Genomic DNA, 20,621 nt, shown 5'->3' with positions numbered 1-20,621 from the left:
AATCCTACAATGTCAGTGCTTAATTGGTGGCGTTTTTGTGGTGGTGATACACCGGAGTTGAGAGCATTAGCCATTAAGGTTTTATCTCAACCTATTAGCACATCTTCTGCAGAAAGAGTGTGGAGCACCTATAGTTACATTCACAATGTTAAAGGAAATAGGCTCAATGAAGATCGTGCTGATACCTTAGTGTATATTCATTCCAATCTTCGATTGATTGACAGGTATAATTAAACTGTGTTGTACTTTTGTTTTGGTATTTTTTTTTCTCTTTTTTTATCATTGATTGTTTATTAGCATTCATATTTTATATTCTTGTTATAAAAGGTGCAACAATCGCTATAAAGAAGGGCCTAGTCGAAAATGGGATATCAATCCAGAACTTCCTATTATAAAAGAAAATACGTTGAGATTAGAGGATATGCGATGGAGAGATTTGGATGATAGTGCACAACAATCAAGCACTATTTCCAAATCCAAACATAAAGATGCACAACCAAAAACTCCATTACCTCCAATAATTATACGTACAAATGAAGTTGAAGAGGATACAAATCAATCCATCAGAGCTAGTAGAACTGCAGATATACAAGAGCGACCATCAGTTCCTCATGGTCGGATTGATCGTTTCTTTAGCCGGAGACCTAGGCAAGGTATGTTGATATTGTGTTTTTTATATTTTAAATTATGGTTTTTGAACATTTTAATTTTTTAACGTATTCATTATAGGAAATGAAGGAAGGAGCAGAAGACATGGTCATGGAGGACACGATGCACGTGATGATGCAGAAAGTTCGCGAACTATTGCTGACTTGAAGGGGAAGAGAAATATGACAGATTAATGAACTCTTGAATTATTTTTTTTTATGATGTAGTTGGAGTAGTCCAACTTAAAAACTTTTATATACAACAAGAATGTGAATTATGATCTTCTTTTGATGTATAATTTTTTAAATGCTTGACAGTTGCAATATGATGCATTTGTTAGATAATTACAACTTATATTATTTATTGTCTATATACATGTTTTATTTTGTCAATGATGACATAAATCTTAGTTTTTGATAAAATAAAAATATATAATTACATTTTCGCTTCCCTTTCAATTCTTATTTGCTTCCCTTTCGCTTCTCACTCGAATCCTATGTCGCTTTCTTCTTCGCTTCTTAGGTCGCTTCCGGTTCGCTCCCTAGGTCGCTTCCGAGATGCTTCCTAAGTCGCTTCCGAGACGCTTCCTGGTTCGCTCCTAAGTCGTCCCGCGCTTCCCGCTTCCTAAAATTTTAGAAGTGCCTCGCTTCCCGCTTCCGCTTCCCGTATCGCTTCCCACTCCCGCTTCCTCGACTGGCAACTCTGGTTGTGCCCATACTAGTACTAGGTACTCTTGGGCGTGGGTCACCTAGGTTTTGAACTTGACTCATTTTATCCATCTTACAATCCAATCAATGGGTACTCGACTTCAAAAGTGCCTATGGTTAACATTATATATTTGTTGATCATTCTTTGTTAGTAGACCATATACCTTTGGCATGTTTAGACTTTTAGTTCATAATTGACAAATTATAACATTATATCTGTACATTTTATAAAATTATGCGTAATTCTGAACTGTTGAATGCGTTTTTTGTGTGTGTATGTGTATAAGGAAAAGGGGGGTCGCCTTTTCCCTATACACATGCACACAAAAATGCATGCAACAGTGCAGAATCCCTATACACATACACACACAAAAATGCATGTAACAGTGCAAAATTACGCACACTTTTATAAAATGCACAGATATAAAGTTATAATCTGTCAATTATGAACTAAAAGTCTAAACATGTCAAGGGTATATGGTTTACTAACAAAGAATGATCAACAAATATATAAAGTTAACCATAGACACTTTTGATGTCAAGTGTGTATATATATATATATATAGTGTCACTGATATCGGCGATATATTGAAAATATCACGATAATATCAGAAAATCGTAATAAGCTGATAATATCATCAAAATATCGTGATTTTATCATGATATTTTTGAAAAAAAAATCTTATTTTATATCTTTTAAGCTGTCACACGGACACTCCATTTTGCCCTCTGGATCCCTATGTCGACACGTGTCGACACGTGAAGACGCCATTTACCCTCCGTACATACAAGTTTGTATTCAATTTATAATTTATAATTATATTTTCAGTATATAATATATATTTTAGATATAACATATATATTTAGATTATATTCAATTTTTTTTGTATTTATGTGATATTTAATATATATATATATAGTCATGTGTCTGTTGTCACGAAATATGCAAAAAAACAAAAGCAAGAACCACAAAGGGTTTACGATAACACAAACACAACGTGCACAAGTCCACCATGGGAAGTCCACCATGGGATAATATAAAGTGCAAAATAGGTAACACAAACAACCATTAAGGGCAATACCATGCAGTAAAACACTAAATCAATAATAAAATAAATAACATTTTATTCATAATATACTCACAAAGTGAGTTAGAATGCTTTAGAAGAATATTGGAGAACAAGAGGGGTGTTCACCCCTATTTATACACAAGAGGTAGTATAGAACTGTTAGACTGGTCCAACAACTTTATTGACTAGTCAACTCTATGTTAACTAGTCCAAAAAGAACCCAACAACTCTATTTGGCTTTTGACCAAATAGTCTTTATAAAAACAAAAAAGGACAAAAAGAACAAAATAAAGTAAATAAATTAAAGTACCCGTAATGGGCACAACCTATTACAATGGTGTGAAATAACAAAAATACCCCTAGAGAGTATTACCTATTACATCATTATAAATAATATATATATATATATATATATATATATATATATATATATATACAACTTAACACTCCCCCTCAAACTTACGGTGTGATATACCGAAAGTTTGGAAATACAAAAAAAATCAATGGGAAGGATCTAAGTCTTCAAGTGTCTTCAATGAGAGTCTCTATCTTTATCACGCATTAGAGAATTTTGCAAATTTAAGTCTTTGACTGTTTATATTCGTGAACATCCTCAAATGCCTTCATCGACTATCTCCATTTTCATGATATAATGTATCAAAGATATTCCTTTCTCAATCCATCACATCTTTAAGAACCTCCAGAGAGACCAAAACACAGATTCCAACTACACAAAAAGAAGATATCTTAACCAAATAGTTATATAGTTTAAAAAAAAAACTAGTATGTATATTTTGAACAAGAATAACACTCAAGTAGAACAAAGTCATAATTTTAAGATTTTTAGAAACATTAGTAGCAATTCAAGCAAGATAAGAGGAGCATATCTCAGATATAAAATTTATAAAAACAATTTTAGACAAGCATAAGCCCATAATCAACATATTTTCCAAGAAAACATAAATATTGATCATGAGAGAATTTAATCACTTAAAGAATATTTAAGTTATCAAGAAGAAATAAGCAATCATGTATTAATAATATCCCAAATTTTTAGAAAAGCACTTCAAATATAACAAATCATCAATTTATACTAAAAACAACATGCATATAAAATATAACACTTCAAAAAAGAACCCTTGAGAAAAGAGGAGTTAGTTAAATTTATGCATACAATAATGTGGACAAGATAATCAATTAGAAACACACACACACACACACATATATATATATATATATATATGCAATTTATTTAATACACATAATAATGAATGAGAGCAATCCCATAAATCACAACCCATTAAAATTTGCTCACACATCCTAGAATGAGTTAAGTACAGAGGACCAAATAACAATTTTAAAACATATATATATATATTATCAATGAAATGCATGAAATTTTATCGAAAAGCATTTTTTTATACAAGGGAAAACAAGTAGTAAAAGTTTGAAAATTTTATAGAAAGATTTAAAAAAATCTCACATAACGAAGGGAATGATATATGCAAATCAACACCAATTTGCAAAAGATACGAAGAGATCTTAAAATCCCACAAATATCAAGAAATGATATTTTGCAAATCTCAACAATAGTTCGACCACTACAAGCAATCACCTCACTAGACCTCCAAACCTAAAAAATCGAGTGTATGAGCGACTAGAACAAGAGCATAGACATAATGCCACTAAAGGGCCAAAAAAACATACAAAGGTGTGTATAAACATCTCTTGTCTACATAGAATGACACTCAAAACAAGTGTATTAGCGACTAGAACAAACACATAATCACAATGCCAATGATGGGCTAAAATCACACATAAATATGTGAATAAACATCTCTTGTCTACATATAATGACATTAAAAAATAGAGTGTATCAACAACTAGATTAATAGTATAATCACAATTCCAAGAATGGGCTAAAACACACGCAAATGTGTGAACAAATATCTCTTGTTTACATATAATGACACCTAGATGAGAGGTATAATAGGAACAACACATGAGGTAAGATAACTTGTAATGAAAACAAACTAATGTTATAAAGAAGAATAAGATTATCAATTTTAACAATCTTTCGAAATGCCATGGTTTCAAAATAGATAGCCATTACAAATAAACATAATTATAAGCATCTATAATAACAATGGCCAAATAAACAAATGAGTGATATAACACACCTACAAAACCTGACATCAAACAACCGCCAATTAGAGTCAAACTATAAGCCGACAATCTAAACTGACAAAAAATTGAGGTGCATACAACTTACCCCAACAAACAACTCTCGTTTAACAAGGCCAAAAATAAATGAGACATCGTATAAAAATCTGTGAAGGATAAAACAAATGTCATAAGAAGACAATACATATTCACGGAAATCAGTTTCCAAACAAGTGAGTTCATATATAAGAACCAATTTGAAAAAACAAAGTTTCAAATCAAATCCAATAAAGGTAGATGAAAACTTTAGAATGAGTATAGTGCAATCATATGCACAACAAGATATCAAATGATGCAATCATATGCATGGTCAATATAAGCAAGTCTACCATGAGACAACAATGACATACAACATTAAAGATGATAAAAAACATATATAAAGATTTTTAAAGAATCCTATGGAAGACCAAAAGTATACACAAGTACAACTAATCATGGATACTCACAAAGAGAACAAAATTCATGTATATGCAATAATTTAATAATTTTAAAGGCACAAAAAATTATAAATGAACACATGAGATATGCATATGAACACCATGATTTCACATAAGATACTAACATACTCAAAATATATTTTGACTTATCATGCTTATGCAAGAGTCAATAAAATAATAGCTCACTTAAAAAAGAGATTTTTAAAATAAAACTCTAATTTTAATTTAATTTGAGACCATAAAACAATACCCAAAATGTCTGATTTTGCAACCCAAAACACCAAAAACAATTTTGAAATGATACATAATCATTAATGGCACATAAAACATGCATAGACATATGTCTACAATAAATAAATATGAAGATGATATGCCGATAGCGCAATCTTATGAGAGCATACAAAACATCCATGGCATGACTAATGAACTTAAAATCATGATGACTCGAGATATAAAATATACAAGAATTTAAAAATTCTTAATGAGCACATCTCAATAAAAGCACCAAATAAAATTCAAAAACCATGCTTTCACACGTGCATAAAGTCACCAATAATCATAATGGTGTCCAAGAAACTCAAAATAAATAATATATATATATATACGTACATGAGATCATAAAATTATATATTTTTTGTATTAAAAATAATAATAACATGGAGAACTTACCATAAGGAGCTCAAGAGTAGACTACTTATGGGTTAATGTCAAAAGAAACAAACACAAGAGTTGTTAAAATAATATTTCATTAAAAGACATTTTACGAAACTCTAATTCAGTTGATTCAGAAAACACATTTTACATATAAAGAAATAACCATAATATTTTAAACAAAATTTAAAAAGAAAAAATATTATAATTACCTTTTTTTTAAATTAAACAAGAGATACATACCAAAATACGAGAGCCTTGAGTCCAAGCCATATATATCAATCCAATTTTTTCTTTCGAAACACGAACTCAAACAAGATACTAAGATCAAGAATCCCTTGCTTCGAAAAAACAAAAGCAAGAACCACAAAGGGTTTACGATAACACAAACACAACGTGCACATGTACAAGTCCACCATGGGATAATATAAGGTGCCAACATAGGCAATAAAAGCAGCCACTAAGGACAATACCATGCATTAAAGTACAAAAGCAATAATAAAATAAATAATATTTTATTCATAATATACTCACAAAGTGAGTTAGAATGCTTTAGAAGAGCATTGGAGAACAAGAGGGGGTTTCACCCCTATTTATACACAAGAGGTAGTCTCAAATAGAGTTGTTGGACTGTTCCAACAACTCTATTTTGACTAGTTCAAAAAGAACCCAACTCTATTTGGTCTTTGACCAAATAGACCCTATAAAAATTGAAAAGGACAAAAAAAAAACAAAATAAAGTAAAAAACTAAAGTGCCGCTAATGGGCACAACCTATTACAATGTTGTGAAATGATGAAAATACCCCTAGAGATTATTACCTATTACATCATTATAAATAAAATATATATACATATATATATGAATATATATGTATATATGTACAATATGAAACAAATATATATATGTATGATTATATATATATATATATATATATATATATATATATATATATATATATATATATATATATACAACTTAACACCCGTACCCACATTTTTTGGAATTGTCATGTCGTACACTCCGTACCTGTACCCATACCCAGGTGACATAGCTTTTAAGCCTTTTTTATATTTTTTTGCTCATTTTGTATTTAAAAAACTTTTCAAACTTATTTTGTTATATTTTTGCAAGAGAAATTGATACAAAACCTATTATTTTCTTATATTTCTTAAATTTTTTAATTTTTAAAACTCCCAAGAATTTTCAAGAAAAGCCACTTTTTGAAAATCTCTTCGAGAAAAATCCTTGGCAAGAAATTACCTTGAACGATATAGGTGATATATAGGGTGCTTTTATTGTGGTACTGTACCACCATAACTTATAGTGGTGCACGCTTGATGTTCATAGATCTAAGTTCTAACATGATGTTTTTACGCCATTTTTAAACCACCCTTATCTTCATGAATTGTGAGTCGTTGATTTTTCACCTCCTAATGCTTTAAATAGACCATGCGCAACTAAACACATCTGTATGGTGAGATCTAACACTTGGTGGCTGGATCCATACAAGCAAGAGTGTGTACCACTGTATGGTATCACGGTATAAAACCACCATATATTCTCTCTGTCTCTCTCTCTCTCTCACACACACACACATATATATGTTTTTCTGCTATTTTTCATTTTTATTTTAAATCTGACTGTACAAATGTGCTCTACATAGTTCATTTAGTAGGATTAGCTTTTGGATCGTCTGATTCTGACATGAAATCATTTTTTTTTTGCTTGAAAAATCAACCACCCATCATTTTTTAAATTTCAAACCTTAAAAGATCATATTTTTCATTGAAGAAACACAATTCAATGGCCGGTTCCTAGCAATTGACCATGCTGAACATATTTATGCAGTTTGATTGTCGAAAAACTATGGAAATGCACTCCTAACACAAACTACCCCTTTCCTTCTCTCTTTCTTTATATATATATACCCATCTTCTTAGTGTGTTGCACCCTTCATACTCGTGACATAGTCCTGTAACAATAATATTATCCATGTAAACTAGAACCAACGTGATATCATGAGCATCACTCATGTTGGCTAAAAAAAATCTAATGGTTCACAGAACCATGTTGATTACGTTAAACTATTGCATGTGCACCTCCACATATAAGTTTTCATGTAGAAAAACATTCCTAACACCTAGATTGGTATAACTACCAGTCAAAAGTAACTGCCAAAAAAACAACTCTGATTGTTTCCACACTTACCATTGGTCTAGATGTCTTGTCGAAGTCCAGGCTGTTTTCCTATGTGTATATCATTCGCAACCAGCCTTGCGTTGTAAATTTTAGAAAGATGTTGCTACTTGGGATTGATGCCATTCTATTGATCTCTTTGTGAATTTTTTGGTTTTTGAAGATACGTGTAGATGTTAACAAGCTAGGACTCTAATGTACACAAGCAGAAAAGTAAACAAATAAATACGAGCTAAATAAGCCCCTAGTTTGTATTATTCCTTGCTTCTAACTAATAGTTTTCTACCTTTTGGTAAAGGGATTTCAGTTGCAGAACCCAAATTTCCAATCATTTTTTTTCTCCTTTCCCCGTTGAGCTCGCATGAAGACCAATTATCGAGTGAAAGCCATAAACAACTTTGTGTGTTTTGCTAATTGATATGTACAGATATTCAGGAATCATTAAGTGCAATTTTGTTCTGGAATTTAACTTCTATCCATGTGGTAGAAGCTTATATTTTCTTATTATGTTCCTAGGTGTGCCACACTTGCGAGAAGATGAGACACCTCCTCAAGGAGGAAGGCCTGGATGGGCTGCCCCACCTAATCCCCGTGTAGGTCCATGGTTGAGGCTTCTGAAGAAAATTGCTGACAGTCAAAACCTGATCCCTGAGTTTGAGGTAAATGTTCATTGTTGTAGGCAATAATGGGTACATATGCAGAATATTTGTTTTGTTGTAAAAAAGCTTCTATATAATTGGAGAAAGTGACTGTCAAAATTTATGAAATTTAGTGACCCTGCATTTAACGATATTTTCATTGTTTTGGTTTCTCGTGATGATATTTTGCCTTGGTCATCTTTCAAATTAATAATGTATAGATTAGAAGTAGTTGAATTACTTGATGGTTTGAGAATGACTTGGAAAACTCAGACTCTTGTAGACAATGAATTTGGTGATTTTTTTTCAATTATCATTTAGAGCAAACTTTCTTTGCCATCTTATTAGAAGAGATGCTATTTTCCATGATGGATCAGCCTTGTTTTTTATTTTGTGATGGTCATTCTAAGACAAAGTTTGGACCGGGGATGGAGGACATGAAACAGGGATGGATACGGGGATGAAGGTTAAAATCAAAACCCGTGCGGGGATGGAGGCTGGGATGGACTTACGCTTTCCTTCATCCCGCCCGCCCCGCCTCGCCCCGTTTGGCCGGAGTTGGAGGACATGAAACAGGGATGGAGGTTAAAATCAAAACCTGTGCGGGAATGAAGGCGGGGATGAAGGAAAGAATTTTGAGACGGGGCAGGGGTGGTGACCTTGTCCCCTGCCTCCGCCCTGGTCCACTGCCATCCCTAAGACTGATATATCCTAAAGTCATTTCATGTCACATCTAGTGAGGTCCTGAGGAAAACCAACATTAAGGTGTGTTGTGTTCTTTTAAAAGTTGGTGATGAGATAATCTTGGGAAGGTTGTTGTAGAGTTAGAGGAACCTTGGAAGAAAATTGTGCAAAATGTGTTTATAGGAAGATGAGCGACTGATTTGAACTCAACTTGCAATTTTTTATAGCACTGGATGCCACATAAAAGAACTGGTTTGAATCTTCATCTGTTTGTATCCGTAAATCTAGTTTAAGACTGAGTTTGTAGAATTGAACAGATAGAGTTCACTGAGATTGCCCAATTTTTAGGTTCGTAACTTCTTTCTTTTAACTGTATCTGGATTCTTGTGCTCCCTCTGTGTTGGCTACTTGAGTTTTCCATTTTTTATAATTAAAAATTTCACTTTCTCATAAAAAAGTAGTGCTTTCTGGTTGTATTATTTACTGAGATGTCTGGAGGGATTATGGTTTTAGTTAACAAGGAATCTTAGACTAACTGAAATCAGATAGATAATGCACATTCGCCAATTTTTTTTATTCAAGTGTTGAAATAGTTTGGAGATCAATAGACAAAGATTTCAAATTAAAGCCTACGTTCCAGATGAGTGATGCATTTTGCACGAGTTTTCTAGTATGTTGATATTCTTTAGATGTATATTTGTTTTGACTCTCCAACATCTCCATTCTACGAGTATAGGTATAGGTTTGCCATTCAATTCCATTCTGTGATTGGAAGTAAATTAGTAGACATGTTTCAAATGATCGTAAACTTGGGAATATGATCATTATTTAGTCGGTTGTGATTTAGTTCAATTGTTGGTTATATTCTGTTTACTTTTCTTTGTATTCCCTCTTTGTAGGTAACCTTGGAGGCCACTCATCATGGACCTGAAATTGATATTCCAACATTGTTCGTAGAGATTGGTAAGCTTTGTCTTTCTAATAACAAACAAAAAAGCTTATTGATTTGTCCGAATTCCATAGCTTTTGCAGTATGTAATTTTAGCACTCTCCTCTTCATTTACGGATTTTCCAGTTCCATACATTCTTGCAAGCTATTCAGTGTCCATTTCTGTTAAAAAAATAGCTAGTTCATTGAACTTGAAGCTTAACAGGCTCTAGAATATCATGCTTTTGTTGCCTATGCAGTCAGTTTTTTATTTGTGTTCTGACTGCTGTGTTGACAATTATCATGGCAACCATGTTCAGTGACGTGTGGAGTCTTGTTCAATCAATGATATAGATATTATGTTTAGTTTTTTCATGAGTTAAAAGTTAGTGAAACTTTCCAAAATGATCTCAAGCTTGGTTTCTAGTTTATTATTTATTTGGTAATTTAAAGGGTAACCATATGTACTTGCCAGTCATTTGCTCTGTGCTAATTTTAGAACTATGTACAGAAGAGTATATATCCATGATATATCAAAATCCATCATCGAAGCCATATATAATTGGTTGATTTATTGGTTATAGGTAGCACAGAGGAGTATTGGAGGAGGCAGGATGCTGCTCAGGCCGTTGCTCTGGTTGATAACTTCCCTGAATTTAAATAATCTCAATGTGTGCATTTTCCGTTTGCACTATTGTGTGAACATGTCATCAATTTTAATAAATGAAAGATATATCAATTGTATTAGCTTGTATATTAGTTTGTGCTATAGCAGTTACACTAGCTCTCTCTTTATGCATTTTACATTGTAAAACATCTAGTTGTTTGATTGGAAATGAGTTCAGTAATTCCTCATCTAAACCCTAAATAGATGTCAGTTCTCATAGGATGAAAATTTTTTCATGTTCTTTTTTTTGGAGTGTATTTTATGGGGTATAATTTTGTAGAATACAGATGCAACAAGGTTTGACATGGAATGATTGTATGAGGAATGGTTCTTTGGCATCTAGAGTTGTTTCTTGGTCTCCAAGCCTTCTGGATTTAAGGATCACGTTTGGCTACAATTTTGTCAGTCATGGCACAGTTACCTTTTGGTGAAAGTTTAGTTTATATGACTTAACTATCCAAGTATCATTTTTGTCTATATTGGTATCTAGAGGACAATAGGATCTAACCCCCTCCTTTTACAAGATTGATTGAAGAGGTATAGTCATTTTTCTCCCCAGTTACTGTAGTCTGTATAGAAGGGCGCATGGCCATATCTGAGCATAGTAAGTTATTCAGTGGGATCTGGACAGGCTCTTGGCTACACCATGCTAAAACTGTTGCCGCTAGATGATACCTCCCCAATCAACAATAATATTTATGTTGTATATATTCTTACTTGAGCCAAGTCTATTCTCTTAGTTGATTCATGCAAACATATGTAAGGTGATGCCATTTGTATGTGAGTAAATCCTATTTCTTAAGGAGTCAGCTTCTATTTGGCTTTCATCATAATTTTAGTAAACTGAGAAGAATGATTTAACCAGTATTATACGAATATGAACATATTGGAGTATCACATCCTTCTCTCAGTTGATAGAGCTAGAGTACTAGACCATTGTTTACATGCTATAAAAGGGCTTAGCTTATTTTGTAATTGGTCACAAGAAGTGAGTTCTCATCTTAAAGACCTTGATGGTGATTCTAACTTTCCATGTGTTCTATTCAGGAGAGTAGTTGAATATTTGTGCATTCATACTTGGGTACTCATATATAAGGGGGACGGATGCTAATCAATATATAATAAGACACTTATTTTTATTTTTTTTGTTATGGTTTCTGATTTTTCACTCTTAAGAGTTTAGTGAAAGTTTTGTTTGTCAGTAAGTTTAGTTCAGTATGGAGGCAAAAGTCATGTTTTTTAATACAATTGAAAATCTGTACCATCATACATCTGTCATGTTACAGTTTTTCTACAAATCTTGGGGTCTTGGTACTTAAAAAAGAAGTAAGAAAAAATAAGATTTTAGTAAATGTTTTAATGTTAATACCAAAAGTCATGAGTAGGGACAGGCTGGCCTGATAGCAGGCACGCAAGGGCCTGACTGACCCAATAAATTTAGGAACTGCCAAAAGCCCTACGCGGCAATTGTTGGGTCGGGCCAGGCCCGAGTTCAATCAGGCTTAGATTTGCCCATCTGGCCCATGACCCACCGACTATTTAAGTTGGATCAGGTTGGGCAAGCAACCCATGAGATGTGCCCGATTGGTTCTGTACAAAGTGGAGGATCCTCACTTTTATAGGCATTGGAGGGACTTTGCCTCTCCTCCATCGATATGGGACTATTCAAAAGAGGCAGTTTTTTCTTTTGATATAATGCTTGAAAGGTAAACAATTTAATGTTCCTTTTTAAGAAATGCTTAACTGGTAAAAAGTTAATGTTCCTTTTTATGAAAGAAAAGTTAATGTTCCATTTTTAGAGAAAGAAAGAGATGACACATTAATTGCAAAGCATTTAAAAAAGGAAACATTACATGTAAAACCCGGTTTTATCAAAACAAAAAATCTCAGACCCGGGTCGGGTCCAGACCCGACCCGAATCCAACCCGTGCCCAGCCCCTCGAAAACCCCTTTTCAGAGGGGCTGGCAGCCCACGGCAGGGGGGGGGGGGGGTCTCCGGCGACACAGGGGGCGGGCCCTGTGTGCGCCCCCTCCTTATTAAAAGGTGAGAGGGGAGAGGGGAAGGCTTACGAGTCTCCCCCGACCCCCCGACTCTCTCTCTCATCTCTCGTCTCTCCCCTCTGTCTTTGCTCTCTCCCCCCAGACTCTATCTCTCGTCTCTCTCTCTTTGCATCTCCGGCGAGCCCCCCTTCACGGCGGTCACCTCCCCGGCGACCTCCCTTCCCTCAGCAGCCCAGGTAATCCCCCCTTCTCCCCTCGTTTCCCTTCCCCCCTCTTTTCTTCCTCTGATTCGCCGGCAGGTGGCCGGCGACCCCTGCCGAGCCTTCCTCCTCCCTTTTTCCGTCAGGCAAGGGGCTCCACCCCCCTTGCCTTCCTCTTTTTCAGTAGGCAGGGGGTTCCGCCCCCCTTGCCCTCATCTTCTTAGCAGGCAGGGGGCTCCGCCCCCTGCCCTTTTCATCATTCTGGGGGGCCATGGCCCCTGCCCTTCCCTTTTCATGTAGAGGCCGATGGCCCCTACCCTTCTCCTTAAGAAAGGAGGCAGGAGTCGAAGGCTCCTGCCTCATCTCTCGGAAACCTAGCAGGGGCCAATGGCCTTTGCCCATCTTTTAACCGACAGGGGCCTCTGGCCCCTGTCTCTTTTTCTGTAGAGCAAAGGCTCGACAGGGGCCTTTGGCCCCTGCGCTCCCCCTCCCTATTCATTTCCTTGGCAGGGGCCATCGGCCCCTGCCCCTTTCTTTTAAAAAGCTGGCAGGAGCCGAAGGCTCCTGCCCCTCCTTTCTTTAAAACCAGCAAGGGCCTCCTAAGGCCCTTGCCCCTCCTTTTGAAGACTCAGCAGGGGCCAAAGGCCCCTGCCCCTTTTATTGTTATCACGGCAGGGGCCGATGGCCCCTGCCCTCCTTTAGATATTCGGCAGGGGCCGATGGCCCCTTCACCTATCTCCTTTAACGGCATGAGTCATTGGACCCTACCCCGTTCTTTTCGTAACTGTAGGGGCCGATGACCCCTGCATTGAGTTGCGGAGAAACCGAGTTTTCTCCCTATCTTTATTCGTTTTATGCATGCTAAACAACGTACTTTTGCAGTGTTACGCAACGGAGCCCGTTCGCGCTCCGCGAACTAAACCGACGATCACCTACGTTCGTAGACGACTTCATTCTTGCAACACCCCAAGGTAGGAGAAGTTGCACAAGGACTTAAATAATTAAATCAAGCTTAAATAATTAAAGATTGAAATGACTTAATGATATATTTATATACATATACGTATATAAGTACACTTTTAAATTAAGGACGCGGTTTCGCGATCCTTGTCCTTTGCTTTCACATTTCCCGTTTCTGTTTGCCGTCGCGTTTTGCGCCCAGGCTTTTGTTTTAGCAATTACTACTTACTGTCTTTTAATTCAAGGACGCGGTTTCGCGATCCTTGTCCTTTGCTCTCGCATTTTCTATTTCAGTTTGCCGTCATGCTTTCCGCCCAGGCTTTTGCTTTTGTATTTACTACTTACTGTCTTTTAATTCAAGGACGCGGTTTCGCGATCTTTGTCCTTTGCTTTTGCATTTCCTGTTTTCGGTTGTCATCGCGCTTCGCGCCCAGGCTCTTGCTTTTCGCATTATTGTCTTTCGTTCTTGCCTTGCCATCGACACAGCGTATTCAGAAGGAATACCTATTCCTCTATTTTTACCCGATATGTTTTGGGAAAACCCTTGATCTGGGGCAAGATCAAGTTGTTGGGTGATGGGTTCATTTGTGAAGCCCATTTACTAAAACCAGTGTCGTAACTTACATAACACCCAGACACTGCGTCATCGGATGTCAGATTCGAGAAAATCACATGTCATATGTTGGCAAGTTGTGTGTCGTTTCGAAAGATTTGAAATGTTAAAATAGCTTTTTAAAAACATTATATCTCTGCGAAACACATTCCCGAGGCTCTTATTAAGGACCTATATCCCTTTCCTCGTAAGTGTACTCTTGAACATGCGAGGCATGTTAGTACTACGACGATTGGATGAGAGGGTCTTATGACCTCGATTAGTGCCGATTAGTGCCTTGTGCACGTTGTTGAAAACACATATAAAAAAATAATGGGATCGCCTTCATAGGTAAGATGCTCGTTTTGGTCTAATGGACCAGAGCATGAAGAATGAGACAACGGCTAAGAAACCCCGTCGCGCTCGATTCAACCTGACTTTGTCAAGAGAGAGGACGAAGGGTACCAACTCCGATGGACAGACCATTTATGGCTTTTTACGGGCAAAAGACCCGTCTTCCCCAGTCATCGGAGGTTAGGGGGGATTGAGGCTACAATAGTTAGCCTAACACTTCTGCAGAAGTTGGATGCATCCCTATCAGGCCTTGGGGACTTACTCTCTCGACCATCGGTCGTCTCCATAGGAATAGGATTCAGTCAGACAACCGAGGTATTTTAAAATACTTAACATAATGAACACTCGGCTTGGACTCGACTGTTTTGACTCACGTGCCATGTATGTACCCGTATGGTTGGTTAACAGGTAATAACTAAATTGAGCATGCTCACTTTTCAGTTTGTTGTACTTAGCTTGTTCTTCCGGTCTATCTGCTTAGTTTGCTCGTTACTACCTGCTACATTTAGTTCTTTCTGTCTTTGTGCTCTCCTACTAGTTTTTCGCAAAACTAACTCATTTCATTGGTACAGGTGACGAATAGGTGCATCAGGCGATGGCGCGACTGCGAGATGATTTAAGAATCCACTGTTTCTGCTCGTAGTTCTTCTCCTGGACATTTTGGTTTTTGATACGAGTTTCCCTAGAGGAAATCCAAATTTTGTACAAACTTGATACTCTCTTTAAATATAAGAAATGGTTTCCTAAGTATTATTGCAGATCGTCCATGGTAAATCTTTGTTCTCTCGCTAACGTGCCCAAGGTTGTCAAACCTGTCCTTTTTCTTTTAAAGAAATCGTTTCCGCTGATTTTAAAAATAAACTCTGTAAAGAAAAGAAAATTTTCAACTATTTCAAGAAAATTATAAGGTTCGAAATTTTGGGGCGTTACATTACATTTCCCTATATTCCATATCCCACATAATAATGAAGAATGGAAGGCCTTATGGGAGAATAGACCCATATCGAAGAGAGGAAGGGAGTGAAAGACCTCCATTGCCTACAAAAAAAGGTGGTTTCATTTTCTTAACACCTAGAAGATGCCCATCATGGGTCGGGTTTCAAAACCTAGATCCATTGTATGATCCGGGCGTCTATAAGATATCAATACTTTTGATAATTTGCATTTATTTAATATTAAACTGACCCAATTATGTCTTGGGTCGGGCTTGGGCTGACTTTTATCGGGCCTGGTGACCAAATGACCGCCGAGTCCGACCTGATTCCGGCTGGGTACCTGAAAACCTGACGGGTACCCAGCCTGTTGTCCACCCCTAGTCATGAGTGTAATCAAAATGTGGAAAACAATAAGGAATAAGCAAGAGAATCATATTTAAATTACATGAGCAAATAAAAAAGGTCATGAAACTATTATGAGCCTCAATATTTCCACAAATTATTGAGTTTTTCTTCAAATGGTGATATTTTAAAACTATTGCATATTTTTATTTTTAAATATTTTTTTGTGTATCATGCTTACATCATGATCAAAATTGTGAGTAAGATTTCATATCATAAACTTTTTGCACATTATATGACGTTTTAAATAAATAGGCTTTCATCTTACTTTCATTGGCCTGTTGCATTTAGGACCATTTGGTTAACATCCAAAGTAAGATCTAGTACATCTGATTTTTACTCTTCAATGCTTCATGCAAGTTAAAAACTTCCCTATGTAGGCGACAACTGGGTATCACATTAGGAAACCCATATAAAAGTACTAAGAACAATTTATACTGTGTAATTGAGTTTAAGCAATCTTAGCTTCCCTTATGAAGCAGAATAGATGTGTGCTTATTGGTGTTTGTTCTCCTCTTCAAGTCTTTGACAATGCTAGTTTCTCTTTTGTTCGTGTGACATCTGAAGCCTACTGTAATTGTTCCATTACCTTCTGCTAAGATTTTTAGTTTATGTTATAGTACGAAGAGCTTCCTACTAACTTGCTTCTAATAGACATTAATTATATGCATTTTTTTCCAGGATTAAGTTTGCAAATAATGTGGATTAACACTTCATTTTATGCCAATACAGTTACTGTGGCAGGGACTTGGGCTTGATGGCCATGGTGGTGGTGATGGCATAGGAAAGTGGAATGAGTATGATCAGCCTAAACTTCAAACTAACTACTGATAACTTGCATGTGAAAGAACCATTCATAGAACAATTCCTGCAGTCTCAGTAGTTGTTTTACCTTTATGAAGCAAGCTAAATGGAATTTTTTGTCTGCCTATACTTTTGACTGATATCCTTGTTTTAAAGTTTTAGCTCTAGTTTCTTGTAAGAAATGAAGATGTGTGATATAGACCTCCACACAAGCATCTTGGATTATGTGAGTTTCTGCATAGAACCATGATTAGTTAACGTGAATCTGTCCTACAAATTGCATCACCAAAACACACGAACTTTGTTCTGAAAATTTCAATGTTTAAAATAGAAGAGAAAAAAGAAAAGTTGCTGAATCTCAGATTACATAGGTTATCTAAGGTTTCTTACTGCAACTGTACTCCATGTTGAAGAGACGAGGAAGAGGAAGAGAAAGTTCACAGTTGCTGAAAGTTTCCCTCAGTGCTAACTGCATGGAATGTCTCTTATATTATTCATTAACATTATGTTTCGGATAAATCACCCTTTTTACTATTACATGTATTTACAGTTACGTCTGTATTATTATTATACATAATCATATTACAACAATACCAGGAAGTATTATGGACAATGACCGGAATGCCGCCTGTAGGCATAATTATGAAAATGCCCCCTTCCTGAGTAATCTTATCTCGCTGTTATATTGTTTTCTGTCTTCATTCATATCACTTGTTATGAATAATACATGGATTGAATAACATGATAATGGCTTTACATTAAAAGTCAAGTGGAAACCTAGTCAAAGAAAAATTGAAGACAGGTAAGACCATGTGAGCAAAGTAACTCTTCTTCCCAACAATGGTGTCATTATTGAACCATCCATAGCATTAAGAACCAAGAAAGAATCATTGCAACATAACATCAGAAGCTTGTTAAGATGATCTAGATCATAATGGAGACTATGTAAACATAATTCTTAGTGGTAGCATACTCCTAGTTTAGAGGGCTTCCATTGAAGACATGGGTTTTCATGGGCCAACAGTTAACAACTAAGAAAATGATCATGCATGTTTTGATGTATTATATTTGACATTGAAGTATATTTAATAATGCCTTAAAATCATGATGCTCATCTTTTTCTCCCCCCATAAAGCATTCTAACCTGTGAATTTGAGCTATCTTTGAAAATCAACATTAGGACTTCAGAACCTGATCAAACCTCCTACAATAAAGTATCGACCTTTTTTATGCATGTAATTAGCATATGCAAGCTTGTAACTTGTAAGTATCGTATCATAACCTGTATCAGTCGGGCCCAAAATAAGATACGTATTGCATCATATTGTAAAAAATCATAAATTTTGAAAAATAATTAAAAATTTCTGAAAAAATTAGAAAAAATAGCAAATTTTAAAAAAAAGCATAATACACGAAACAATAATGAAATGCACAAAATGCAATCATAAAATAACATATGAAGCATTTATGTCTCTATGAGCTACATAAGACATCATCAATCATCAACTATCTCACAAGAACAATGCAAGATATTAATAAGGTTTTTTTACCTTAACCCACTTCCTTGAGTGGAAAAATGGTAGAAATGCACTATTACTTGATGAAATCGCAAAAGCTCTCTCCCTTGCCAACGGATAGACCCCCAAATCGCCCTCATGGCTCCTAGGGTGCATGGATACCTCTGTAATAGCTTCTACACAAATGAGGGAGTCAGCCCTCAAGAGGTGTTTAAAACCCCAAAACACAAAATTACTTTTCGGCTCTTTTTAAAGTGCGTCGACACAGTATCGTATGATACACCCTGTATCGTATGATACTGTACAATAAAGGCCCGTATCATACAATACAGAAAAACTATACGATACACACTAGTATCGCGATACAAGTGTGTATCGTATTTGTATCTTACGTATCATACAATACACTATGATATGAACAACATTGAGCATATGACCATTTATTGTAATATTTTTTAACCCATGAAAATGAAGCTTTATCTAGGAAAAGGGGATGTTGTAAGGTGTCACAAGCTTGAAACATTAGAAACATAAAGAAAACAAAAGGAAGAGCTAAAGTTATAAATGGAGGTCTGCAATGATTGTTCCAATGATGTTGGGCCTGCCCAAATAATTTTGGGTCATATGCAGAATAGTGTGAAGAGCAAGATGTGGTCCTGATTTCCATTTGTGGTAGGGGAAATTTTTTCTGTTCAAGACTTTCAGAATTTGGATGAACTAGTTGGGTTTCTTCAGCATTTCCATTTTTCATTTAGTGCTGTATATTTGAGGTCTAATAGAGGTTTTCTTTGAGTCTTAGATGCTTACTTCCCTTCAAGTGTTTTCTTCTTTAGAAGCCATTTTCCTTAGCACAATATTATGCATCTTTATAATGCCTCTATGATTCTTCATTTTCCAATTCGTGTGGAATTGTAGTTGACTTGGCAATCTAATTTATTAATGATGAGTCTTTGTACTATAGGCAGTATGGAAACAAAAATTATAATTAGACTCAACTGAATGTATTCTGGTATGGGTAGTTGTTTTGGTTGCACCTACGCTTGAAATGTATACAGGTACCATTATAGGGAAAAAAAAAGGTACCCCATTTATAGCAATTATGGGAGAGACCTTTTCTTGGGATTATCTCCTTTTCATATGATAGAAATTAAGCAAATCAAGTGCCATATACTGTCTGAGCAATTGTGTTTCTAACTTCTATGTAATTATATCTGTAAGTGAAACCTTTTTATCTGGGGATAGCTCCTGTTCTATTATAGAAATCAGGTAAACTGGTATTTATTCTGGTATTCAACTAATTCTTTACTCACAATGTACTAATAATATTTGTAAAGCATCAAAGAAATTTGTGTTCTTCTAGTATTTTGACTGAGGTTTTATGATCTTTCAAAGTCAATGTACAAAGTTTTCTGCTAATGGATAGTAGACATGTTTTTGTAGCATCACTGTATTATTTATCAAATCTACTTCCTATTTTTTTCCTTCTGACATATGTATAAAACAATAATATTCTTTTGTATGTTTCATGCTTTCAGTTTACAAAGGTTTATCCTAATAGATAAACCTTAAAGATGGCATCGCTACTCTAATAGTGTTTTCTACTTTTTCTTCCTTGTAGGAATGTAGAGAAAAACAAGGTACTGCTTGGAATAGGAGGTGGTCATTATGCACCACGTCACACGGATGTTGTTTTGTAAGTTCCCTTAACTACTTTTTAGCATGTGCTCTGCATAATCTCAATTATATGGGACTCGGAACATTTCTTCCATCTGGTTGATAATCAACCTTGAGGAGAAGCTTAAAATGTCCTTGTTGCTTAGGGAAGTTGATATTGAGTACGGGGGTAGAAGAGTATTTGCAATTTGATAGTTGGATATGGAAAAGTGTTCAAGGGTCTTCAGTTAATATACTCTCTCTCTCTCTCTCTCTCTCTCTCTCTCTCTCTCTCTCTCTCTCTCTCTTCGTCTATGTGTGTGTGCACGCTTACGTACTGAAACCAACCAAA

General features: G+C 35.6%; 1 protein-coding gene across 1 annotated transcript in view; it reads left to right on the top strand.

Moving 5' to 3' along the window:
- Positions 1-20,621, top strand: part of GEK1 (D-aminoacyl-tRNA deacylase) — a 70,980-nt gene that overhangs the window by 16,521 nt on the left and 33,838 nt on the right. Inside the window, exons 3-7 of the mRNA XM_089983966.1 lie at positions 8,451-8,593; positions 10,156-10,219; positions 10,769-10,821; positions 17,028-17,092; positions 20,235-20,309. Of these exons, the coding sequence (XP_089840092.1) occupies positions 8,451-8,593; positions 10,156-10,219; positions 10,769-10,821; positions 17,028-17,092; positions 20,235-20,309 (400 nt within the window). The remainder of the gene's footprint in view (positions 1-8,450; positions 8,594-10,155; positions 10,220-10,768; positions 10,822-17,027; positions 17,093-20,234; positions 20,310-20,621) is intronic.

This window comes from Nuphar pumila, chromosome 13, assembly GCF_984573655.1.
Source record: "Nuphar pumila chromosome 13, dmNupPumi1.hap1.1, whole genome shotgun sequence".
In the NCBI taxonomy this organism is placed as follows: Eukaryota; Viridiplantae; Streptophyta; class Magnoliopsida; order Nymphaeales; family Nymphaeaceae; genus Nuphar; species Nuphar pumila.
The sequence above is the reverse complement of the archived record's forward strand: the minus strand, read 5'-3'. Positions and strand labels throughout refer to the sequence as shown.